Here is a 27,648-nt window from a genome sequence, read left to right as displayed (position 1 = left end):
CACACCAGTGTCTGTGTCATGTTTTTGGGTTGTCCGTCAAATCCCCTTTATTTAGAGCATAGTTTTTGGTTTTTACATGAAAGAAATCCCTCCCTATGTAGTTAGTAGTAGTAGTAGTATATCTCCTCTCATGCTTGGAGCTCTACCATGTCTGGGTTTGATGGAGATTTGGGTGTTGTCAACGTTTAACCCTACTTTGTTTTTTATATATATATATATATATATATATATATATATATATATATATAAGTATATTATACATACTTTGTTTTATCAGTTGATTATAGTTTTCAGAGCAGAGGGAAGGCGACGTATGACAATGTCAGTATTTAGACAACAGGTGCTGAATTTAGTGAACCTCACAAAGCAACATGTGGTTTGGCAGTGATGCATTATTGCTTCACATGGGCAATTTACTGCATGTAATTGCAGAGCAGTTTCATATCTCACACACACATACACACATGGGACACATGCATGGTGGGGTGTAACGTGTGCACTCATCCCATCTCTGGGCCACTGTGAGTAATTTCCCTTAATGAAGGCCTCAGATGGTGAAACAGAGCCTGGACATTTAACATCATCACGGTTCATTTGTCCTCTGCCCGGCCAGAACGTCAGCGCCTCACACTGTGTCTTTTACTGACATGACTCTTGATTTTCTCTTGCTGATTTTTGATAGGGGAGCACTTTGTCTGCATTACAGCTCAATAAAAGGCAGTGTGGGGCTTGATGGTGAATGAAAAGAAAGGAATAATTGTTAAATAGAAGTAATTTATGCAGTCTTTTCTGAGGATAGTGAAATACCTAGAAACACCTGCTGCAAATAAGAGCAGCCGGTGATGTGAAGAGCATTAACATCAATGAATTAATTGAACACTTTCAACTCGAGCACCACTTTTGCTTGATTTAGAGCATTTGACTCAAACACCCTTAACACCGGCAGATGAAGTTTGCTCCATTGTCACAAGCCTGTAAATGTTGTATTTGGGGCACTTATCGGTAATTTTAGCATGAGAACATGATACCAGAGCAACCTGCCATTTCAAATGTTGTCACGAATGCACCAGATAAAAACAAAAACGGTAAGTGGTCGCTGAGCTTAGATTGCTTTAGCTGCTGTTTCCATTGTAAGGAATGACCCTTAGCAATGAAGACTGTGGGTGTATGTACGTACATGTGAATACATTACACAGATGCACAGCACCCCCGCGCGACCCTCACATGGAGAATTAAATGGTAGAAGACGGATGGATGGATACGGGAAAGCAGGGAAATAGAGCTTTGCGCCCATATACTTGTCATCATGATAGCCCTCAGGACTTCCGCGGAACTTCTAAAAAGATGTCGGAGATGCTGCCTCACACCCTCAGTGTGTGTAATTAAAAAAAAAAACAAGTGATGGCACTTCATTAAAATCCCATCTGTTGCATTTGTCTAGCTGCTTGACATTAACAGGGACAAATCAACAAATAAATGAAACTGTGGTTGGCCTGCAGTTCCCTCCGAGAAGACACAGGGATACAATGAGAGGTGGGAGATAAAAGAAATGAATGCGAAAAGAGCAACCTAAAAATAGCGTGTTAATAAGAGGACAGGATCTTGAAGATATGGACTCGAGCTGAGACGAGGAGGAGAGCGAGAGGCTGTAAATGAGAGAATACTTGTTCAGGCGAGCCAAATAGGGAGACGGCTCTGTAGAGAGGCCTGACATGAAAGAGCTTTTTTCTTACTGTTTTACAATGAGAGGAAGGTATCACACACAGAGATGTATTAGGGGTTGAACAGTTCACAAAATCCATGGTTTGGTTCTTATCACGGTTTTATGGTCATGCTTTTTGGTTTGTTTATATTTATATATGTATATTCTACACACCGTACATCAGCTTCAGCTCTACAGCTCTTTAATCTGATATTCTTACGGACATGTCATGCGATCATACAAAAACTTTAATGGGGAGATATTGCTGCATTTATACAGGCTTTTATTTTATTTGGCAAAAAAGGCTAACAACTGTTTGCCTTTCTAGGATAAGAATATAAATCTTAAAATAATTGGTTTTCTTGGAACTACAAAAGAAACCAGACAAACCCGACTCGCTCCTCCTTGTGCTATCAGTTGTCACACTGGGGTGATGTCTCTGTAGACGAGCAAACATATTCATATTCAAGTGTTACTGCCAGCATAAGCAACGTGTTGCTCAGTGCTTGAAATGCTCCCACACAGATAAGCAAATGATGCTGCCGGTGCATCCTCTAACTCTGGCCCTACTCCTGTTTCTTCTCTCGCCAGTTCTACTACTGACCCGCAGCACTCAACACTCGGCTCGGCTTGTACCAAATAAAAAACTCAATACTTTTACGGACGTCTGTCCGACCCTACGTGCCTATGTGCGTCTTTTTGGATGTTACGTCGTGAACCAAACAGACTGAACAGTACACAAGTGCCCTATTTTATAAGTGAAATGGTCCACCCTTAATATAAACTTTGTTATTTCTTTGTTTTAACAATGCTTGTTGGCAATAAATCATATATATATTATCTCCCTCTTAAACGGTGCCACAATTGTAAGGAAAATGCATTTGTGGCATGAGCAGCAGAGTATAGTATGTGTGTAGCGCCCATGAAACCCTTCTCTGCCAAACAGCTAATTCTACTATAGACGCTTGTCTGGTGTCATTTATTGGATTGGATGATTGAAGTCTGAAGAAAGAAGACATGTTGGAACCTCCTCCTCATGCTGGTCACACTCCATTCTTCAACCAGCATTTGTCACAAAGTCAGCCAAGGTGGTTGTGTTGGCATGAACAGTACGCCCCGGCTGATCCCACAATGTTTGTTATTCTGAAGGGAATTAAAAAAGGCTTTCCAACTAAATAAGATTTATTGCCAAGAGCCATTATTACAACAAAGAAATAATCAACCAAACACAAATTCCCTTACTCCCCCCGCTCATCAAACTGTGTTATTGTGCAGCAGAATTCAATTCTGAAACTTTTAGTAGTCACATACTAACCTGTCAGCAGCCATCTTGCTTTACTAGCGTTGTGTTGCCGCTGCCTCCATCTGTCTTGACACAGCAAAAATCGTTTCCTGTGTGCAGTGCAGTGTATATGTAGGAGCACAGAGAGAAATGTGAAATAGTTAACCGCTTTTCTGGAACATGAAGGACAGTGTAATGAGGATGTAGCCTGTGGCTGCTTCTTCGTTATCTTTGCACTTCCTGTGGCTGCTTGTGACAGTAAAAACCACCCATACATTTGACAGACTAATACTTAAAAGCAGTAATGTTGTACAGCTCTGCGTTGATGTAAAAAGTTTAACACCCCACTTGCTTCGGTAATTACCACAAGAAATGGCTGAACGTATTATCCTCTCTCTTGGCTCGGGTGAACAGTAGAAGGCCTTCAATGCACCAAATATTTATTGTTTTGCCCAAAGTTGCTCTTATAAATTATTCTCCCTTTGCTATTGCCATGGATTACACCATGTCTTTTAGTATTGCCATGCAGGTCTGTGGTATAATTTTGCTTCTAAACATAGCTCTCTCTCTCTTTTTAAAATCCAGAATGCGTCTGCACAGCAGCGCAATGCTCTCCACGAATCAGGTTGCAATTAAGCGCATGACGAAATCTGGCCATTGATGAGGAAGCTTGATTGACTCACCTTTGTGTTACATGAACAGCAGCGATAGTAGCAAAACAAACATTCATATGTAAATGGCATTAATTAGCTCAGAAGAAAACAACACAGATGAAAACGGTGCGGGGGGGAGGTCGGTTTAACCATGTGCAGGATGTACCTGAAGTGGTAGGAGACACGGGGGAGGAAGGGCTGAAAGGAGAACTGAAGAGGAGAGGAATGACCAGGGATGGAGGTTAACAAAAAAGGGAGAGATTTGTGAGCACTACAGGACTTGAGAGCAACGGGTCGAAATTCTTAATTAGGCACTTGTCGATGTTGGTAAGTGGGCTTGTTTGTGGTAAGCAGAGTGAGACAGGCATATTGACTGGTCCCAACCGCTCTGTCCTTCACACGAGGGTCATGTGACCAGCTGACATAGGGCGAGAGGCGGGGTACACCCTGGCCAGGCCGGCCAGTCCTTTGCAGGGCCAACATATAGAGATGAACAACCATTCATTCACTCGCTCGCTCAAACCTAAGGGTAATTTACAGTGTATGATTGACCTCTACATGTTTGGACATGTGGGAAGAGCGTGGTGAGAACCTGGAGCAAACTTACGCACACACAGGGAGAACACGGCAAATGGAATAGATCCGATTATTATGAAGTCAGTCTGGGTACTCAAACTAACCTGAAGAGAATTGCTGACGGGTAAAGGGGTTTCCCATCTCGTTGAGACAGCGTGTGATTTCCTATGTGTTCACTTTGCGAAACTAAAGTGAGTACGAGTAAAACGAGGAATTCAAGTGAGCCGAAAATAAACATAGAAAGCGAAGAAGAAAGGCAGAATGTGCATAAAGGAATCGAGAGACAGATAAAGGAATTGCAGACATGAGAAAGCAGGTATGGTTAGAGAAAAGGACATGAAAGAAAAGTCGCTGGAAGGAAAGGAAGGCAGCAAAATGACATAGGAGGGTAAATGTAGAGATGGGAGAAAGAATTATTAAGGGGGTAAGGTGAGATTATCTGAAATATACAATGTTCCCCTTTACTGGGTGTGGATACACAAATATGCCAGGAAAAGGCTGCTGAGGACAAAGGGAGGAACAAAAAGAAGGCAGAGAAGGACAACTGTAGGACAAGAAGACAAAACCAGGATGATGTAGATTTGAGAAGATGGAGGATGATAAACCAGGAGAAAACTCAGGTCCCTCTTGCAGAGGATGAAAGAGGAGATGATGAAGTCCCAGCTGGCTAAGAAAGTCCTCTGCAGACAAAAACAACTGTTCAGCTGCTCAAATATTTAAATGGTCAGTAGTGTCTCTGTTTTCTATTGGGATGTTTGCAATACACAGCTTAGGCTCTGTGTTACATGCTTAAAATACAGTTGTTACCTGAAATTCAGGTAAGACAATGTTTGTTTCTTTGGGTTTTAAAAGGCCTCACAGATACCTTATCATGACATGACAGTATCCAAAATCTAAGATAATATCTCGTCTCATGTCAAGGTATAGATATAATATCCATATATTGCCCAGCACTAACTTAAAATGAAGTGTCAATATACAGATTTTAATGGTAAACATGTTGTATCACACTTCTTTATCACTATTAGGCTCATGACTCGTGAACAGCTAATGCAGCCTCAGACAGATTCATTATTTTTCATTTGTAAACTTGACATCAATGAGAGGTTTTTTAGCACAGCTGCTGCTGTATTTTCCTAATCCAGCTGCTGTTTCTGGCAGCCTTGAAAACATGCTCCGAGTTGCTATAGTAACCTGGTGCTATACAAATGCAATTTAATTGTGCACAATGAAACCCCATAAAGCTAATTATTGAACCTGAGCCATGAAAACACAATGGAAAAAGGCTCTTTGACGTTTTGACTAATCAGCACAAGCTAATCAGCGTTTCACTTTCTTGGCATGAATCAGGTGCGTGACTTGAATGCGGTCAAATCTATTGGCTCATTACAAATGGATCCGAGTTGTACAATGATAACACATTTAACTGACGACAAAGTAAGAGACACTATATAAACCAACCAACACAAATGGGACTTCTTTTTCTCACAGGATGATCCTGATCTGCAGCAGGTAAACCAGGTAAAGCAGGTCATTGGTCTTTCCCTCCACTGCTCCAGATCCTAATTTGATGGGCTTTTATATTTACCCACCGAGAGGCAGAGCACCGTCAAACCCTATCCAAGCTAATTTCACACATGATTCCACACATGCCCTCAGAACAATAGTGTAATGATAAGTATGATGAAGGATGACAGGGAACAGGGACTCAGGCACAAGATAGTCTTGAATGATACGGTTTGGACTGAACGCTAAAGTGACCCTTTTGAAATCACTTGCACAAAGACAGTAGGACAGCTTACTGCACAACTGCAAACCACAAAATGCATTTGCCATCTTGTGCATATCCTGAAAAGATGAGAAGGAATGAAAGAGTTGTAGTTTAAATGTAGGATACTATTTCCTCCTCTTTGTCAAACTTTCTGTTGCCTCTGTCGTTACCTCCTACAATTAAACTGACACGATAACAGCAGTCGCTGCGAACGCCGCTTCTCTGAACTCCTCAATCACTGATGCAAAACCCTCTGCTGTGGTGCTCAGTCGGCGATAACAATAATTTCTAGGTCTCATTTGTGTAAATTTACATTCCTTGCACCCCCCCTCCCGTATTTTAATACCTTACATAACAACACTCAAAGCAAGCGTCATTTCGGCAATCTTAAACAACTCACCATTTGATAAATCAACACCTCGTGAATAAATGCATGGGTAAATTAAAGGGAAATCTCTGTGAAAGAACATTTTAAGACTCTTGGGGGACATTCGTGACGACAACGTGCAGTAATGACACACAGAGATCACCACCAGTTTTCCTCAGGTTGTGTTGTGAGTGAGTGTCAGATCCTGTTGATGTCATGTCATTTTTTTTTTTTTTTTAACCCTGGCAGGTCAGACATCTGTCTGTAAACATCCATCAAACTTCATGGTTGTTTGGAAAACCTGTGTAGGGCATGTTACGTTAAGAAAGTAATTCATTATAGTTACTATTCACTTCTCTCATAATGTAAATGAGACTATTGCATTACTTTATTTTTAATGTTCAAAATGATGTCAATGAATTTAGATTCCCCCACCCAATGAAACTATAAATTCAACTGTATATTCGATTATTTATAAAACAAAACATTATACACTAATCTACACTATTTTAATGGTATAATGTGGGACAATGTGAGACAAGACAGCTGGCAATTTAATACCGTATTGTAGATATTACAATATCTATCTATCTATCTATACATATATATATATATATATATATATATATATATATGTAGTTCGAGCCCCGGTTGGAACAAGGGCCTTTCTTCATGGAGTTTGCATGTTCTCCCCGTGTGTGTGTGGGTTCTCTCCGGGTACTCCAGCTTCCTCCCACAGTCCAAAAACATGCAATGTGGGGAATAGGTCAATTGGACACTCTAAATTGACCATAGGTGTGAGAGTGAATGGTTGTTTGTCTCTAGTTGTGTGTGGCCCTGCGATGGACTGGCGAACTATCGCCCGATGTAGCTGAGATTGGCACAGCACCCCCCGCGACCCTCTGGTGGAGGATAAAGCGGTTAGATGATGACTGACTGACTGACATTTACACTCTTGCCCATATCTCTGTCTAAATCAGGGAAAAGTAAAGGAAATGATTTCCTTTTTTCTTTATAGAGTAATCTTGCTCGCTGACAATCAGACTTGGTGGAGGAAGCAAAAGGTCAAGGCAATTATTTCACTTCCACCGGCAGATTTAACCTAAAGAATTCCGAAGTGAGTAGTTTGAACTGAGAGAAACATTTGAAGAGAGAGTCAGCGAAGTGGAGACAGAAATGAATATGGCTGAAGGAGCTGAGAGGTGAGAGGGTGCTTTTACAGCCGGAGACAGTTTCCTGTAACATAAAAGTGACAGGTTCTAACCCCAACCACTGTCAGGTCTTTGTCAACTACCTGGATGAAATGACCCTTAACCTGCTTGTGGCTCACAAGTCCTCGGCTGTGTGCACGCGTTGAGAGGTTCGCTGACACAGCGCGTTATTAGCCAGGAGTCAGCAGTAAGAGCACGTACTTCCAATGCTGTTGGCAGAGCTTTAAGCGGAGGCTGGGGCTAACAATGAAAAGGCTGTGAAATGAAGAGATGCTAGCCAACCCGCTCACACACTCTGAGACCAGATATTTATAAAAAAATCATACATTATTTACAGGCTATGGAGACGTGCTGCACTGCAGTGGAGGGTGGAGGTGTGCTAAGTGTGTGAATGTGCAGCTGCTGACAGAAAGAAACCATGACTGAGCAGCAGATAAGAGATATTCCAGTAGTACTTCCCCAGTATGCAAGTACTTGGGTATTGAGAAAGGGCCATTGATTTTTAGTGGTTGTAAATAAAGTTTTGTTTGATAGAGTATATCAACCAACATAGAGGTGAATATCGCCACCCATTTAATTGTGTATTAAATTAATTAATTAATTATTTAACAGTGTGTTTATTTATTTATTTTATTTTTGCCACTTTCCGTCCTCCATAGAGGAGAAAAGGTCTGCATGTTTCCACCAAATGAGGTTTCTAATGGCCAAGTCTCAGTGCATCGCCACCATCTATTTAATCCGATCAACATGAACGTGTTATAAACACCACAACACAAGAAGAAGGTTTTTCAAAGTTAGATGATGGGAAGCACACGGACATGTCGGCGAAGTCTCACTTGTGAAGACATTTTAATGTCAATGTGACTTCTTCATCAACATCAAGGTTACAAATTCAGTGGATATGGGATTCAGGGTGCATCTCTCAGAGGAAATGGACGATAATAAGATACGACTACACACTTACACACTGAGGGTTTAATATATTCACACTGGCTTTGGGTAGATTATCTGCTGAGTGTTTGGCAAATGAGTGGAACATTTGTATTTAATCAAATCACATTTTAAATACAGTGTTGTATTAAATCAATAATTTCGGAATTAATTCAGTTCCTTAAACCTCGTCTAATCTAATGCATGACAATTTTAGTTCAGTGGTTATGGTTTGAGGTGATTCTTGTGTTTCTCAGATCTTTAGATTACATTCTTACTGGCACGTTTTCTTTGGAAATAAGTAACTTTCAATTCACTAAGTGTTTTAAAGGCTGCTTAACATTTGACAAGGTTTGTGGCTTCATTACTGTGCGTCCGAGTTGGTGGAGACGAGCATTAACTCTGAGTGCATGCTGAATAAAAGCAGCAGCCCAATTATCTGTTATGGAACCACAATTTACAATGAATGAATGAATTCAAAGATAAACAAAGTGCAAAGTGCTTTTTTGCAAAGGTTTTTGCAGAATTCCAAAAAGCAGGTATGTCCATTCTGATGTGCACATGTTTATATAAGCTCCAGTGTGTAATGGAACCTCTGCTCCTGCCAGTAGTGACAGTAGGAATATGGACTCGAGGGCCATAGGGTTTCTTTTTAAACCTCTGTTTCCCCCTCTGATTGTGTAGAAGTATACCAGGGCCTTGATTACTACCTTCATCAGCTGATTGTCAATGGGGAGTGTTTACGCTTCATATTCAGAAAAGACAATAAAAAAGTCCCATATTTCACAAAATGTTTTGCATTATTCATCAGAACAGAAGTTAATCACAATGTTGGCTCTGTTGCTACTATAACAAGTAACACAAGGGATCCCAGTGAGAGCAACATGTTCTGTGGGAGGATCCTTGGTAGAAGTTGCCCCCATTGAGAGACAGAGGACATGCAGCCAGAGAACACATTTATTGATTGACTTTTCCCCGGCTTACATTCTGTGCATCTAAATGCACCTTTAATCAAATGTTGTCATTACGCACGGTTATAAATTATTAGTCAGTCTCATTAGGAAACAGTGGGATATAGACCGTGCCTAGAATAAGTCAAGGATGCTGACGCCATCACCATGAATTCCATTAAATTAAATTAAAATAAGACATTGATGACAGTGCAGAAACGTTATTACCAAACCATTGTAAAATGGCTTGGATGGCTAATCCCTTGAATGTAACATCAGTGCATTTATTTGCCTTCAGTGCATATGCAGACCATGTTTGCCTTGTATAAAGAAAACAAATGAAAAATGAAAGAAAACAGTAATAATCGTGCAGCAAACCCAACACAAATGAAACTTCAAATTAACACAGGAGAGATGATAGTGGAGACTAAGCGTAACTGCTATGCTTAGTTCAACCTGTTTAACCTTTATGTTTGCAAACTGGGACATGAACAGATGGTTAGATGCTTTTCCACTTGTGTGGACACTGCTTTCAGAGACAATTAGTTAATGTGACTCCATAACTCACACTATGTGAACCAAGTTCGATCCAATGTATTATTTTTACACGTCGCTATACATTTGTGCCTCTGTAAGTGGTGTGCTTTAAATTCTATGGAAGCGTAATTAAAAATCCAAAAAAATTTTAATGATGTGCTCAACCCTGCTTGATTTAAGCTGTATTAAGAAAATGCATTTCTTCTTTATTTTAGTGAATAGTTCCCTGCTTATTTTATATGACAGACCATTCCTTATTTTTGTCAACCTTAACATGAATGCAGGTGCAGCACTCTTTCACAGTCACTCACTGAGTGTTCGCTATCTTTAAAGGGAGAGTGAAAATGAAGTGTTTACTCCTCGTCGCAGTCTTTGTCAAAATGTCAGGGGTTATTTTGCTTGAGTAGACAAGAAACCTTAGGGAACAAAACATGTCCCTTTCCGTCGTCCTCTTCCATTTTCTTTCACAGCGTTGGGTAACGGCGCAGATTATGTTCTCTCAGTGTCTTTCAATGTGTTATTAAAGAAGGTACCTGAATGAAAACACATTTATCCTGCTTACATTGTATTATTTTTAATACACTGTGTGATACAAAAGAAGTCAAAAGGGACCTATTTATTGGGTGTTTAATCTTTACTTCCCTGTGGCTGATTAATTTTGGTGTTTCTGGCTCACAAAAGGCTTATTAAGCACTGAAGCCGCAAGTAAACCAATGTTGGAGGAGAAGCTCAGACAGAATCAAATGCTAAAGTCCATCAGCTGACAAAGAACGCATAAAACCACCTGTTATTTTGTTTTTTATTTGATCCGTCTGCTTGATGCTGGAGTGGTTTAATTGTGGTCTTTAGCTCTGAAGTGGCAGATATTTGCACGGTTAATCGTTTTATCGATGAGGTGCAAAAAAGTGGTTCAGGGAATATAGAGAGGCCTTTTCTCTGTGATTGACCCCATGCCAGTATGACTAAACTAAAAAACATTTTGTAAGAAAATCTGGAAACACTCTTAAGGGTCAGGTCGTTGGGCGGATGCATGAATACTGAGTTGCTTCTGATGTGATCTGATGATTTTACCCTAATGTCTCAAGTTTCATTGTTAAAAATATTGTACATCAGTTTGACAATTAAAGGGACGGTTGAGGTGACCTCGAAAGACGTGACAAAGTGGTGCACTGCAACTCTTTTGTGTCACGTAGATTACATGTGATACTGGAGAATGACCCGTATTGTGTACTTTTTTCCCCCCCCCAGACATGACACTGACAGTACGTCTGTCCTGTTTTCAAAGAAGGAGCCAATAGAATGTGATGTGTGTATGAAGGACGTCTGGAACCTAGATTTAAACGCTCTTGCACAGCATTCAAACATTCATTTTCGTTGAAGGAGAGGTGAAGTGGTGACAATAAGTCTGGGGCCTTCAAATGCCGCTATTTTCAAGAAGTGCACTTGAGTAATTAATGAATGAATTGATCAGTCATTTGACAAAAATGTGTGAAAAAAGTGGTCACAATATTGATAATTCATTTACCGTATAAATTATTTATAAAGGGAAACAGTCATTTGCCTTCACTTTGTACTTTTCTTCGGTGTAGCAGTAGCTCGATACCACTTTTTCCCCCGTATGGTATGATATCGATAACGCAACCTAACATCATGCTCCAACTGCATTAATGTAATGTAATAATTAACGTATTCCTTTTTCCGAAATCCACTGTCTGTCTGTAAACACTGTACTACTAGTTTTAAGTTATTGTACGCCGTGCACAGCAGAGCGTTATGACATCAGGATAATGAGACGTGATTAGACGGAATGATAGTGCCTAATGTGACATTATTAAAATTGACACTTTCAATCCAAACCAGCTTAGTTTTTAAGTGATGGAACTGGCACTCAATCAGATGTGTTTAACAAGGTAAAGTTGTGCTTCGCCGTGTCAAACTGCCTCACTTCATCTCACTCACTGCAGTCCCACAGGTCACACTGCTAATGGAGAGTTAGACTTATGCTCGCACGGATTTCATCTGGAGGAAAAAGAGACGAGTTCAGTGCTGATGAGCACATGAGTGGACGCCACACACACACACACACAGGATCAGCTCTGCTGAAGCATCGTTGAGTGGACTCAACCCATCAGAAGCACACACACACACCAAAGGGAACGTCAAACACCATCGGCTTCAGTGAGATGATTTTGGGTTTTTTCTAGGGTCCAACCTTAAATGTGAGTGAGATGATCTTTATCCCACGCCCTATACTACTCTCTTTACAAATCACTGCCTCTAAGGTTGCATCTAAAAACACGAAACATGCCATTTAACGGAGATATACGGGTGATTGTAACACTAAAGACTTTGTTTAAAGTCATTTCGGAGTTCAGTGAGGACATGAGAGCACAGCACCGCTGTGTTCATACAGAGCAGTAAACAAATGTGACGTTTGGAACAAGAATCACTGTTTTCTTTCATGGGAAAGGAAAATAAACGATTTGAAAGCTCCTGCGTGACCTTTCAGAATACCCCCGTGCTTTTAAAGATTCTAAAACACCCCCTCTGTATTAGTGAATGTTATTATTGTATCAGGAGTGCAAAGCTTGGATGGCGTGATGCCTCATCTCAGACACTCTTCTGTTAAAATCACTCTCTAATACTGAAAGGCCTGAAGATGTTTTTCCCTTGTCCTTGATTTTTAGTTTGTATTTGTGTTTATTTTTTTATTCAAACTTTTAAACACCTAAGCCTCAAAATATTTTTTTTGATTATTGTAAGCATAAAAGGGCCAGAAAATGTCCTGTGAGTAAGTACTTTTGCCCATTTATCCAGAATAACTTTTAAATAAACAGTTTACTGTGTGTTTAAATGGTGTATTAACAATCTCAACACCAGATTTTCCCTGTTACATTTGAAAAATGAACAGTATAAAATACATTTAGTCTCCAAAGTAAAAGCGCAAAGTGCGCTTGCACTAAATGTCGATGCGCTCAGCGTTAAGGGGTAAATATTATTTCATTTTACACTTTTTTTCTTTTTCAGCTTGTACTCAACTATGCAAACAGCGTGAAATATGGAGAGGAATTTCAGACACGATTTTTTTCAGGATAACTGCTTTAAAACCTGCACTCTGCAAAGAAAAAGGTTCATATGACAGACAGAATTTCTCTTGATAGTGGTGCAGTGGTCAAGATATTTGTCACTGCTTGCCACAGGCTAATGGGTTGTTCACGGGGGGGGTGGAGTGTGGCTTGGTAGCGGTGATGAGAACAAAATATTTCATAAGAAACCTGTAGAGCAGGACTATTCAATTACGATCTCAGTTGGGCCAGACATTTTCTGCAGCCAGTAAGCAGCAGGTGATGACACATTTAAAACGTTCATCAAAAAGTGCATTAAAAAACATAATAAAATAACTAGCAGTAAAATTATTGTGGTCGTACCTGTCCTTCCCACAACTCGAAGTGCGTAAAAAAACAAAAAAAAACACTATTAGCTGCAACTTTTTAAAATAAAAAATAAACGTGTTCGTCATCTCAGGTGCATAAAGTGCGTAAAATCCAAAAAGTGCATAGCATTAGCATTTGTTTGTCTTTGAAATACGACAAAAAACATGTCACATACGACCCACAGACATCTCAAAGTGCCTTTAACAGAATACAGAAGAACAAACACGGCTATCGAACCTATCAGACTACTCTAGGGACATATGTAGGAATCTTCATGGACAAAGAAAAGTGTTTCTCCAGTTATTTCTGGTGAAACCACAGAGTTTTTCGTATCTTTCCCAAACCAACCGATATATATCGATTGACGGCCGAATATCATCTCCCTTTTTCCACCTCACAAATATGAAACCTCAAGATCAACTGCAGAATGTCGTCCTCTTCACATGTAGGGAGTAACAGTATGTTTGTTGCAGCTCTAAATAGTCTATAGTTTATGAAGCTATTGCTATGGTATGGGATGTGCTAGAACAATTTTTACATTACATTACATTACATGTCATTTAGCAGACGCTTTTATCCAAAGCGACTTACAAAAGTGCATTTAAACATTTGGGTACAAATAAGAGCTAGAAGTACGTAAGAGCTTCAAGTAGATCAAACTATGAAGTGCTAGTACAAGTTTGTCGTCTTAGTCGAGGTAGAGTCGGAAGAAATGTGTTTTTAGTCGGCGGCGGAAGATGTGGAGGCTTTCAGCTGTCCGGATGTCGATGGAGAGATCGTTCCACCATTTGGGAGCGAGGACAGTGAACAGTCTCGAGTTCTGCGAGTGCCTCTGCGATCCTCTCAGTGAGGGGGCAGCGAGCCGGTTTGCCGATGCAGAGCGGCGTGGGCGGGCTGGGGTGTAGGTTTTGATCATGTCCTGGATGTAGGCTGGACCGGATCCGTTTGTAGCGTGGAACGCAAGCACTAGAGTCTTGAAGCGGATGCTAGCAGCTACAGGAAGCCAGTGAAGGGAGCGGAGGAGCGGTGTAGTGTGGGAGAATTTTAGTAAGTTGAAGACCAGTTGAGCTGCTGCATTCTGGATGAGTTGCAGTGGCTGTATGGCACACGCAGGGAGACCAGCCAGGAGGGAGTTGCAGGAATCCAAGGGTGAGATGACAAGAGCCTGGACCAGAACCTGTGCCCCCTTCTGGGTTAGAAGAGGCCGTATCCTTCGGATGTTGTGCAACATGTATCTGCAAAATCTAGCTGTTGCAGCAATGTTGGCAGTGAGGGAGAGATGGTCATCAAGTGTCACACCCAAATACACATTGAAATGTATTTGTTATTATACCTATATGTGGAGCACACTCACTGTAGACAGTATGTCTAATGCACTACAAAAGGAGTATTGAAATCCTGATAATACATGCCAACACTCTGAATTTACTGTTTGACATCACCATTCGTGTTCCCATAATCCATCTCACTGTTCACTTGAATCCCCTTTCAGCTAGGCAGAGATAATAGTACGTCACTGGAGTGCTTTGAGGGATGCTTAAAGAATTTGAAAAAATAGGGCTGATGGAGGTCTGAGATAATAACACTATGGTGGTACCTCTGCAGCAGCTGGCAGCCATGAATTGGATTGTGTGATTGCCATCGTGATGGGCTTTCCTTCAAGGGCTCTTTCCTCTGAAGTCAGACAGCGCTTTGAAAGGTCTTATACTATGGCAGGATACAGATAAATAAGTCTTTATGAAAGCATGTCATTAGTGCACAGGGGTGGGGAGTGAATGCAACACAAAGACACAAAAGAAAAAGCAAAGGGTTTATTGTGAAAAATGATATTTATACTGAAGATTGTGCTCTCTAATGATGCTTTGCTGTATCAGACACGTCCTAAACAGCCCAGAAATGTAGAGAGAGGAGGAGGTGAAGGGATGTTTATTTCTTTTTTTTTAAAATGGAAACATTTGTTTATATAGGTATAATGTTTTAAAGTTTTAATGTTGTGACGGAGCTGCCCAAATGCATTTAAAACTTGTGCATTTCTCACGAAAAGTTGCCAATGTTCTTCCAACTCTTCATGTAATCCCACCCTGACTCTATGCTGGGATCAGATCAGTTGTTGCAGGAGTTATTCTCTCTGTCTTCTCGATCCTCTTAAAATTGACATGTGATCCAGTGGAAATGAAAAGATGTCGTATTTGCTGACCACAAACAGCCATAGAAGACTCATCTGATCTGGTCTGATATCCCTATCAGCAGAATGACGTTTGTCTAATGTAGTATACGCATGTACTGTATATCAAATGTTGTATTTCAGACTGGGTTTCTATTGTCTTTCCTAATATAAATGTGTGTGTCATTCATGTGGAAGTTATTCCCTAAACTTCAGTCACGACCACTTTATTTAATAATGATCAAATTGTTGAAATATTCTGAAAATGTGCTTCTAATCATGAACATGACACACAATGGTAATCTTTAGAAAATAAGTTATTAAAAATCCCACCTACTCACTTGTCTGGGAGTAAAGGAACAGCGTACTCAGTATGAATCATATGTGCAAATAATTCAATGATAACTAATTAAATAAACCGTATTACTCATCTACAGCTGCCTCCCAATGAAGATGAAAGATTTATTCACTGTTGTTTCATTCATTGTGCTCAGATCTGCTTGTAATGTTCTGCTTTTGTGAAGCAGTGTTATTTGTGATAAACAAAAGTCAGTGTAAAATAAGTTCTACTCAGAATCTATATAACAAAGTGGTGAAGGTCTTGGTTTTAGATAGCAGCGTCCTTTGCAGCACAGGGGTCCCAGAACTCATCAGAGCCCTGCAGACAAATGGCACAAAACAATTCTCTGGCCCTGGAAGTGTTTGGTGTGGCGAGGACAGATTTTGTCTCAGTCATGGACACACTGATGGATGAAAGACTTATTTAGCACAATATGTCACGCAGAGAAAAGTTTCATGCATGATTAGTCATTAATCATTTTTCGTGGAAAACAGAATGCAAACTGTTCCCCGTTTTCTTTTTTTTATACTTTAATATAAAATGTCTACTGCAGAATTCATCGTGCTGTAGTTACTCAAGTCATCCAAATAATAATGTTATGTATGTGAATAGTTTAAAATCATTGGTTGTTTGTCCCTTCATGTAAATAGCATCAATAGACTGACTCTCTCAAAATGTATTCGTGTTGTTTGCAGAACATTTCTTTCATTTTGTTTCTCGGACCATTTGCACACGAGGAACATACTGTATTCATACATTCTGTTTTGCGTTTGGGTTCAAATCTGCAGTTCCTGTCTTGTGCCTCTTGTGTTCAGCTCAGCTTTCCTTGGGAATCTTGCAGAATGATAATACAAGCTGAAAGACAGAAGAAGTGGTCAGACTTGCAGTTGAAGCTAAGATAAACCTGTCCTTACTCGGGTGCAATATTTGAGACGGACGTCTGTGGACTAGCAAATATCTACACCTTCTCACCTGTACCACCTGTAGGTGTAAGTCATTGTCTCTCAATCCTGGTCCTGGGGACCCACTGCCGTGCCATGTTTTAGAAGTTTCCTTGGTCAGCTCGTCATGTCACACACGACCTGTGTATTTGAATCAGGTGTGTTGGAGCAAGGAAACTTCTAAAACATGCCGCGTGGGTCCCTAGGACCGGGGGTTGAGAAACGCTGGTGTAAGTGTTTCACCCAAGGACCTTTCTCTGTGGAGTTTGCACATTCTCTTTCCAATCCTCGGCCAACTGTAAGTCATAATCTCACACTTGGTGTCACACAGAAGGCCTGTTGTTCAGATCAGAGAGAGATAGGGAGCGCTGGGCATCTTGACCCAATGCGCCGTCTCAAGGATTAGTAGAACTATACTGTGTGTGTCAATCCTGGCAGGCTGCTCGACAGAATCTGAAATGCAGTCCATGCCTGACATTTAAATATAATACAATTTTAAAATCAACGCTAAAACAAATAGGAAGCCAGTGCAACACAGGCGTGATGTGGTCTCTCTTTTTGTTCCTGTTAAAAGGCAAGCTGCAGCGTTCTGGACCAGCTCGCTGGACAGATGACCGGTCTAAACCAACATACTGACAATTACAATAATCCAGCGGATACTGTGGCTTTCTCCAACATGGGGATTATGTTCATCGGATCATCTAAATCAGGGGTGTCAAATGTACGGCCCGGGGGCCAGAACCGGCCCACCAGAGGGTCCAATCCGGCCCACAGGATGAATTTGTTAAAATTTCACACTACGATTACAATCTAAATCTCTTCCAGATACCTGTGACTAAATGTTTGTGCTGTTTGTTTTGTAAAAATATCCTTCATTAAATGTAAAACAAAGGAGAAAAAAAGCAAGGAGTTCTTGTTGTTCATAGGTTATTATGCTATTATTTTACTATTTTTACCGGTCCGGCCCACTTGAGATAAAATTGTGCTGTATGTGGCCCCTGAACAAAAATGAGTTTGACACCCCTGATCTAAATCGACCATTCAGAGTGAATGGTTGCTCATTTCTGTATGTTGGCCCTGTGATGGACGGGTGACCTGTCCACCCCACCTTTCACCTTGTGTCCGCTGGGTATTGTCTCCGGCTCACCTGCAGCGCTGCAGAGGATAAAGCAGCTGGTAATAAATGAATAAATAAAAACATGCGCACAAAAGGAAGGTGAGAATGTCAACTTGATGATCTTCAATTCAAATGGAACGTGGGCCTGTTGATGGAGAAAAAGGTTGTCATTATCATCTTAATAAACTCAGACATAAGCGTCAAAAAGAAATGTGCTATTCCAGCATGAGCTGAATTGTAAATCAGTTAGTAGCAGTGAAACAGACAGGGGATCTTTATTATAATATTTCAGAAGCTGAGTTTTGGTCTTTTGATGAATTAATAAAATCCCACTGTAAATATTCTAAATCAATACTTAAATGTTGTACTGTGTAGTTGGTTTATCAGCATCAGTTGTCAGTAGACACATACACACACACACACACACCTACTTCCGCAAGGGTGTGACTGCGCATTCAAGCCGACGCTCTATAGACTGGCAAGTGTGTGAATAATTTAAAGTGATTATTAATATTTGAAAGTGAACAGTGCAGCAGATGAAAGAGTCATCAGTTAGACTCCTTTTATGCTCCCTCCATGAAAAGAAGTGAAGGAAATGAACATGAATGACGTCAAAAAGACTAAATCATTTGCAAATAATTACCGCGCCTTTATGTTGAATTCCGCCGTTAACCATATTATACTTTCATTCAATTAAGAATGCTGTTACAAATGATGTGAAATAACGACAACATTCATGTTTGCACTGTCAATAACAAAAGTACACATGAATCAATTAACTGATAAATTGAATGAAAAACTATGTAATGGAATATTGTGTCAATTTTAAATGTATAACATGTGGACTAGTAGCCATACATGTCCTTACATTGTGTTGGTAATGTGGCTGAAATTTGAAAATCAAAGAAACATGGTAAATCTTAATATCACAACATTGATTTCCAATCCAACAGTTTGAGGCAGATAGCTGCCCCTTACGCTGATGAAGCCGTGGCTGTGTGTTTGTGGTTTTCCTGTCTTTGTTAGAGTGCGGGCAGATGTATGGATGTGATTCTGACTGAGTGCTGCAGATTAATACGATTCATATCAGTCACACGGAGAACTATCTGTTTATGAAATGAATGTTTCCTGTTTGGTTCTGTTGGTTTGGCTGGATTATATTATTATCTCTCTCTCTCTCTCTCTCTCAAGAGGCACGACAACAGAGAACACAGTTTATCTGAAAATGGGATTTCTGTTTTGTTTTGGTGTCGCAGGCTGTTCTCATACAAGAGCAGGAAATGAGCCAGGACAGCTATGATACGAGCAAAGCAAAGCAGACTTGATTTAATTTTTAGCTTTGTTTGTTTGTTTGTTACCAAAACTGCCAGATTAACCAGAGACGCTGTTAACGGTGCACATGAGAGTTGTGTTTGCAGTCACCGGTTTTCAGGTGATCGAGCAGTTGCCACAAAGTAATCCATTTCTATTGATTTGGGGCGGGAAATGATCATTTCACTCCGTGATTGCATCGGAGCAACAGAACACGCGACTTGTCAAATTCATTCAGTATGTGAATGTTACCGCACTTGTGCTATATATTGTCTTTTTTCACTCTCTAGTTTTATTAACTTTGAGTTGTGTTCTTCTCCGCTCTAACTCCCTGTTGTGTTTGTACTAATTGGTTTCGCTTCACAGATTTTGAAGGGAGCTAATTTGCTGCACAAGTGTCATCCCCTGGCAGTTTTTTGTCACAGCAGGAATAATTGTACTGGACTTTCACACTCTCGCATTTGTAGATTTATGCTTTCATTATGCTCTCGCGGAGGTGCTGGCTTGATGGTGAAATAGCTTCAGAAATCTGATTATCTGTCGTTGCTCTGATTCTCGTTCTCTGATTGCCTCCCACAGTCAAAAATAGGCAGAGGTTAACTGGACCCCTCTCAATTGACCATGAATGAGCGTGAACTACGATTGACTGGTGACCTGTGCAGGGTGTACCCCACTCTTATCAGGATGACCGTCAACGGAAATCACACCACATGCTCTACATTCGCTTTGCCCGGATTCAGGGTTTGATTCCGACTGTCACCGCTGATGTGAACAATGTCCTCGCTCCTGCTGCTGCGAGGTGCTCAGGGTAAAAGCATCCCCCCAGTCTCATTATGAGCTGCGCTTTTAGCAGAGGCACCTCATGAAAACGCTGTGTGCATACTAACAGCATGATTCACCTGCAGCCACTGTCTCTAATTGAGATGCAAACTGCATACTGGATTGAAACCTGAAAGGACTGCCGCTGTTTGATTAAGGTGTTAAATTGTGTGTGTGTGTGACCGAAAGTGATATGGCCAGGAACCTGTCTGAGGTTTTCTCATTTCATTAAGTCGGTGTGTCTCTTTGCCTCCGCTCACCACAGGTACACTAAGATGAAGACGGCAACGAACATCTACATCTTTAACCTGGCTCTGGCTGACTCGCTGTTCCTGGCTACTTTACCTTTCCAGGTATGACTTACTCAAGCACTTAGACATACAACAGAATCTTGATTGATTGTTTGATTTAGATTGATAGGAAGAAAAAACACTACACCTTGCCAATCCTCAACCAAAGCATATTTACGTCATAAAAGAGATTTATTTTTAATAAATACTGTTAACCCCTCTAACCCCTAGCCTGACAGATTAGAAACCCCCACTATGACCCTGTCCAGACCTGCTCCTTTAGGGTGCATTCACACCAGCCCTTCTTAATCAAGCCCATAGGGTCTTGTCTTCTCCTTCAGTAATTCTTAATGCAGCGCCGCCTCAGGCGAGGATGAGAATACGTTATTCAAAAGGTTCGGTTTGTTTCACTAAAGTGCAGCGTGAAAGCAAACTCGGACCGGCTGAATGTTGCAAAGGAGTCCCCAAGCGTTCTGAGTCTCGCGGACTATTAGGTGTGAAAACAAAGCCAAGAAACAGCCAAGGACACATTTGTGTCCATGCTGATCAAAGAATGTGGCCACATGTGTATCAGACCACCAAAGCAGCATCGGTTTTCATATTTCAAGTTCGTGATGCATCTCACGTTTGTCCACAACTGCTCTTAAAGCCTTTCATTTGCGATCTGATCACTCAAGATGTTGATACCAGGTCTGACCAGGTCCACTATCATTTCACAAAGAGAAGGTTCACCTTCATGAGCATGGTAACAGTCACTCTTTCCTTTGCCCAATGCAATGAGGTAAATACGGAATATAACGTGTTTCCTAACTCAAGATGATTCACGACACGATCTCAGAAAGACAAAACAAAGAAAAACAAATATCTTTAGCTTTCCTTTTGGAACTCAATTCGTATGATATATCTTGATAATAGCTTGGCTCCGCACTCCATCACTGATTTAAATCTGACACACGAACATTAAACCAAACTAATTTGGTTTCTCAGTGATTTATATGAAAGCATAACCATCATTTGGCTGATTTATGGCCTTGAAGCTTATCATGTAACACCAGTATCTTTTCTATTGTTGATTAATATATCATTTTGGGACACAGCTTCTTTTTAAACATACAATCCAGTTACTTGAAGAGACATTATTACTCGTACAGAAATCATATAAAAATTCCATACTCATAGTGTTGTTTGCATAATGACACAAACTGATCAATTCTTTGCACCCTGCGTTAAAAAGCCCATAAAAACTGATGGTGTGTCTCTCCTCCCAGCCATTAAATGTTTAATGGACTTTATCAGTCACTGTATGGTTGTGAGGTGTTAACAATTCCTTGCTCCACTGAACCACTTCCTTTTTCACTTAAAATTAACCGTCCAATGTGATATTTCAGTGGAGCCGTAACCTCTCTGCTCTGTTTCCAGCTGTATTTTTGTGTTTGAGTTGTAGTAATTGTGGCTGTTTTCCAGGGCACAGACGTCTTCCTGGGCTTCTGGCCTTTTGGGAACGCTTTGTGCAAGGCGGTGGTGTCAATCGACTACTACAACATGTTCACCAGCACCTTCACCCTGACAGTGATGAGTATGGACAGGTATGTGGCCGTCTGCCACCCTGTCAAGGCGCTGGACATGAGGACACCTCACAAGGCCAAGGTAAAGAGGGTCCTTCTCAAAAGTGAGATAGTCACTTTCATTCTCCTTCAAACAACAGCTGACATCAGATCCGATGTCAACAGCGACCTCAGCTCACACTGTAGCCATGCAGCGATTTGTGTGGGCTGTTGTAATGTGGGGAAACATAAAACTAGAGAGCTAAAGACAGTCAGTGACACCCAACACATTCTCATAATAATATTTAGATGACTATGTTAACATGGGTTGCTGTCTGAATAGTCCCGTCGTATTCCTGTTTATGTTACAGAGCATAGTCTGATTATGACTCACATCTCTACAACATGTTGATGTAATGACACAACGTGTGGATGTGACTATAACAACACGGTTTAAAATGATCAGAACATGTTGTTTACGTCAGTGTTTCACAATCCTGGTCTTGGGGATCCACTGCCCTGCCATGTTTTAGATGTGTCCTTGCTCCAGCACACCTGATTCAAATGGTCAGCTCACCGTCAAGCTCTGCAGAAGCCTGATAACGAGCTGTGTATTTGAATCAGGTGTGTCGGAGCAAGGACACCTTTAAAACATGGCAGGGCAGTGGACCAGGGTGGAGAAACACTGGTGTACGTGGTAGTGTCCTCTTGAAATGATCTTAATCAGGATAGTATTAGAATACAGAATCCCAGATCTACTACTGTCAATGTGAAAATGTGAAGTATTATTCACTCCAGAGAAAGGACCTTGGGGTGGATTCATACTGCACTTTTTTCAACTCTGATACTACACAGTAAATGTAAATGCTTCAGCTCAATTGGAAAGGGACGATTGTGAGGGATTCAAACTATTGTACGAAGAAATCATGACTCATTCATTTATTTCAGAGAGATAGCAGACCAACACAGAGGTGTCGGCACAGAGGTTATGCTTACATAAAGAAATGCATTCACAATCACATTATCCTTTTCTCAGGTGGTGAATATCTGTGTGTGGGTGTTGGCGTCGGCCTTTGGTGTTCCAGCCATGGTCATGGGAAATGTAGAGGAAGAACAGGAGCATAACAGTAAGTAAATATATGTAGTGACAGTCACATGTTAAACAAACAGCCTTACAGCACATTTTTACCCACATTGCTATTATAACCCTTTAAGACCGAGCGTATCGCAGACGACACGTTTACGTTACCGTGATGACATGACGGTTTGCGCTTTTGCGGAAAGATTCCAACGGTTGAGAGACAGAGACTCAAACAAACGTTATTTTTAATATGTTTGATACTGTTCAAATTTAAAATTTAACACGCAAAATATAGTGTTTGTTTTTCTTCATTTCAAATTGTTAAAACACTATTTTAACATGCAGTAAATTGTACATAACTGCCAGATATTGAAAGTTATTCTGGAACCTTGTGCAACACAGGGCATTTTCTGGCCTTTTTATGGTTAAAATAAGCAAGAAACGTAGGTGTTAAATGGTTAAAATAATTGTGTTGTGTTAACAAAGAATCTGATCTGTGGAATATGTGTGCTATCACCATGAACATTGTACCATCACATGCGTTACACCTGGGACATGTGAAGTCTAATTAATAAGTAGAACAGTCTGCAACCGTGCGACACATGACACAGTTTTCACATATATTTATTTTCAAAGCCTCTTTTCAAGAGCTCACATTGGAAAGTGTTAGGTGAGTAAACCTGTTTACAAATGCTGCTGCTGCCGTCCCAGTTTGTATAGCTTCAGTTCCACAATACCTGTCTCCGCTGCTCAACACACATTGTTATGCTCCTCATTTTCTGTTAGACAAGTGCACAAAGTGTCAAAACCAGCCCTCTCTGAAGTGGCACGATACTCTACGTGAAGCAGAAAATCACAAACACAGCAGGTCTATGTTAACATCGACCAAAATAGACTTTCTATTTTGTCTAATGCAAACTAATTAGTGGAGGTTATGTTAATAACCAATGAGATAACTGCAAACATGAGTGACTATCTGTTATATTGTGATTATAAGGAGCTATCAGTTTATATGGATGCATTTCATATATTGAGCGCTTCACCACAATGTCCTTCTTGTTTCACTGAATAATGACGGCTCCAGTAAGAAAAAACAACATCATATGAATTACAAACACTCATCATTGACATCATAAATATTCATGAGGGAGACTATTTGCAAGTCCACATAAATGAATTTAATCAGCAGAAAGCCATAATTATGGTAATTCAGATTCGGAGAATTATTACACAAATAACACAGAATCACAATCCTTTAAAAGTGCATTCATTTCCAATGAGTGTGGAGCGTAAAGGAGAAATTAAGCACACGCACTCAACTTGAGCAAAGTAGACTTCCTATTCATGTAAGATAAGATAAGATAAGATAAGATAAGGTAAGGTAAGATAAGATAAGATAAGATAAGATAAGATAAGATAAGATGAGATAAGATAATCCTGTATTAGTCCCTTTATTATGAGGAATTTTGCAGTGTTGCACCTCTGGTCGGAAATATTGTAATATAAAATAAAATATATTATAAAGATTATAGAAAATAGAACAATCTATACAATATAAACTCCATGTGCATATTACAGAGCACACAGTGTAATGTTTAGAAATTCACTGATGCATACCATAGGTGGTGCATGTATGCGACTCATCTACTGCATCACAGGACTAAAACAAATATTAACAATGGCGTTCGTGACGAAACTGTACCAACATCACACCTGAAAATCATATCTGCTTTGTCACTGCTTCATCTGCTCTTTGCTGTTTTGCGCTCTCCTCGCACAGCAGCTGGTGCCAAGAGAAAACCGGCACCATAACTAACCTTGACATCACCACCTGAAGTTCAGTAATTAGATCATGCTTGACTTGAGCTCTGCATTTGTGCAGTTGAACTCTTTCATTCCCAGTGGGATGTGAGTCAATCAGATGCTCAACCTCTCTCTCCGAGCCTCTGCCTCCACAATATGATTAAAACACATGGTTTCACTATGTTTTTAATCAAATCCTTTGGTAACATGAACAGGTTTTCAGTTTCTCACAACAATACCCTCCCATAAAAACAGCTGTTGAAGACTCAACTTGATAACAAAACAAAACAAGTATGGGAATCAACAGTTTTATAATCATCATATTTTACATTCATTCAAATATCAAGTACGTAATTGAGACTCTCGTTATGTTTTGTCATATTTTCCCTGTGCACTGTCAGACATTATTGTGAAAAAAAAAGGCTGTTGAATTTTCTGTGTAATGAAAGAGAAAAGCAACGAGATCATTTATCGGGAGGTTTATAGAGAGAGGAGAAGGCAAGTGTCATTTTCATGATGGCAGTTAATAAAGGCTTCATTTGGAAAAAATGCATATTAGAAACCTGTCAGTGATGCAGACTGTGAAAGAACTGAGGGAGAAATCATTCTTCTTTTAGAAAACATTTGTTTCCCATGTCATTATTGCACAACCGTCTCCTCCCTGTCATGCACCAGAGGCCAAATGTGACGTACGTCATCTTTGTGGTTCTTGTAACGTCTCAGTGAAGCCAAAACTTATATATTTACATCCACTGAACACGTATATATCTCACTGAGAACTATACATTATTTTAAACAACAACAAGGAGAAAGAAGAAGAAGGAGGAAACAGGAATTAAATGAAAGTCTTCAGTGTTCATGAGTCATTTATATTCATGATGCAATATCTATACATTTGACTGTATTTCATGTCATTCATGCTTCAACTGTTAAATTCATCATACATCTTTTGTCATAAGTGCATACATACATGCATGTACTATAGATATGTCAACTGATTTGAACCACTAATGTTGGAATCAGGTGTGGACTCCTTATATGGAAAGGGAACACAGCTCTGGTGTGACTTTTGGGAGGTTTGACTCTTCACCGCAGTCTCTCTTTGTTCATGTTAGTCTCTTAAGATTCTTTGATACTTTATGAAACCCCCAGATGGATAACATCAGTTTCATTCTCTGTTTGAAATTGTCTCATTCATTTCTCTGATAGCTCTATAGCAGCTGAGTGGATCCAGCCGGGTACACTAACACCATTTGTGTGTGTGTCTGTGTGTGTGCGTGCATGAGCGTGTGTACTGTAATTTCTATCTTTGCAAGGTCCAAAAAAAACATAAAAACCTAACCTCTGTGGGGACATTTTAAGGAGGGGCTTTCTCAGGGTTAAGACCTGGTTTTAGGGTTAGGGTTAGAATTGTGTGTAGGTCAGGGTTAGGGTTAGGTACTTAGTTGTGATAGTTAAGATCAGGGTAAGGAATGCATTATGTCGAGAGTGTCCACTCAAAGCTCGCTAAACCAGCGTGTGTGTGTGTGTGTGTAAACTGATATTCCACATGTTGTGGGGACCAAAGTCTGTTTACATTATGGGGACTTGTCTTCCTTATGGGGACAAAAGTCCTCATTGCGTGTGGACTCTGGTATACTCGCGCGTCAGGGTCCTGTCATATCCCACTTCACCATTGGGTGGTCAGATTTTGGGTTCTTAACATTATTCTTACGTTTATATGCAGTTACCAGTTATTGCCACTAGTAGACGCTGTGGGGCTAGGACAGGCCCCACAGTGTTAAAAAAAAAAAGTTTAAAAAAAAAGAAGTGGAGAAGTGTACCACTGCCACTTCTCTGCAAGAAGGTTTTTGTTCAGTATCCCTGTCCAGCCACGGTCCTTGTTACCATGCTGTCCAGGGAGAACAGACGTCCAGCGCTCCATTTGACTGGTACTAACATTTGTGTTTTTTCTCTGTGTGTTTTTCTGACTCTGGTGCTTGTGCTACGGCCTGGAACATTGACAATTCTTCTATTTCTACTACACATAGTGTGAGAAAAGCAAAACAATGGACCTGCAATGAAATGACACAGTTCCGTTCAAATTGAGTGCACTTTTGTTGAAGTCTCCACCTCCCATGTGTGAGTGCAGTATTGATGTAAAATAAAATACTTTGGAGGCATTGCAGAAGAAAATTCCAGCCTTCACAGATATGAAGACATTTACTCCTTCTTGTACAAGCGAGACAAATGACAGCAACTAGTGTAGAAAACAGGAAATCTTGTGATTCAAGTCTTCTCTGCCCGTCACTCTGTGCCTGTCAAATTTAGACTCGGAATTGCTCTTGGTTTTTGAAGACTGTTATTCTCAGGTTGTGAATTGATTTCCACTCTCTGAGCCTGATGGAGGCTTGAAAAGCTGTGATGGCCTGTCTTGCTCTTCCAAGATCTGTCCTTGACCTCTTACTAAATCCATCCTCAAAGGCACCTAAAGGCATTTATAGCTCAAAGCTTTCCTACTAATATATGTTAATACTCCTTGTTGCTGTTTTCTTTTTTTTTCTTTTATTGGAAACAAATTAACGAGTAATGCTGCTTTTAAAATAACTGCATATAAAAAGTCACTGGTGAAGAACTGGACATACAGAAGGTTCACAGGGAGATACATCAATCGGGAATTTAATGTCCATGTAAATGCTAAACAGAGAGGAAAGCACCACAGAAACCAGACACATGCCCACACATAGCACAGTTATTGTTATGGATGTTTTGCAGTTAATTTGAGCAAAATGCTGGAAATGGGGAACAGAAGGCCTAGTGGTTAGATATTGATCCAGTCGCAGCCT

General features: G+C 40.3%; 1 protein-coding gene across 1 annotated transcript in view; it reads left to right on the top strand.

Annotated features, from left to right (window-relative positions):
- Window positions 1–27,648, top strand: part of oprl1 (opiate receptor-like 1) — a 55,487-nt gene that overhangs the window by 14,546 nt on the left and 13,293 nt on the right. Inside the window, exons 3-5 of the mRNA XM_044039165.1 lie at window positions 20,371–20,458; window positions 21,860–22,042; window positions 22,976–23,066. Of these exons, the coding sequence (XP_043895100.1) occupies window positions 20,371–20,458; window positions 21,860–22,042; window positions 22,976–23,066 (362 nt within the window). The remainder of the gene's footprint in view (window positions 1–20,370; window positions 20,459–21,859; window positions 22,043–22,975; window positions 23,067–27,648) is intronic.

The sequence above is a fragment of the Solea senegalensis genome, linkage group LG11, assembly GCF_019176455.1.
Source record: "Solea senegalensis isolate Sse05_10M linkage group LG11, IFAPA_SoseM_1, whole genome shotgun sequence".
NCBI lineage: Eukaryota > Metazoa > Chordata > Actinopteri > Pleuronectiformes > Soleidae > Solea > Solea senegalensis.
This window is presented reverse-complemented; position numbering and strand designations above follow the sequence as displayed.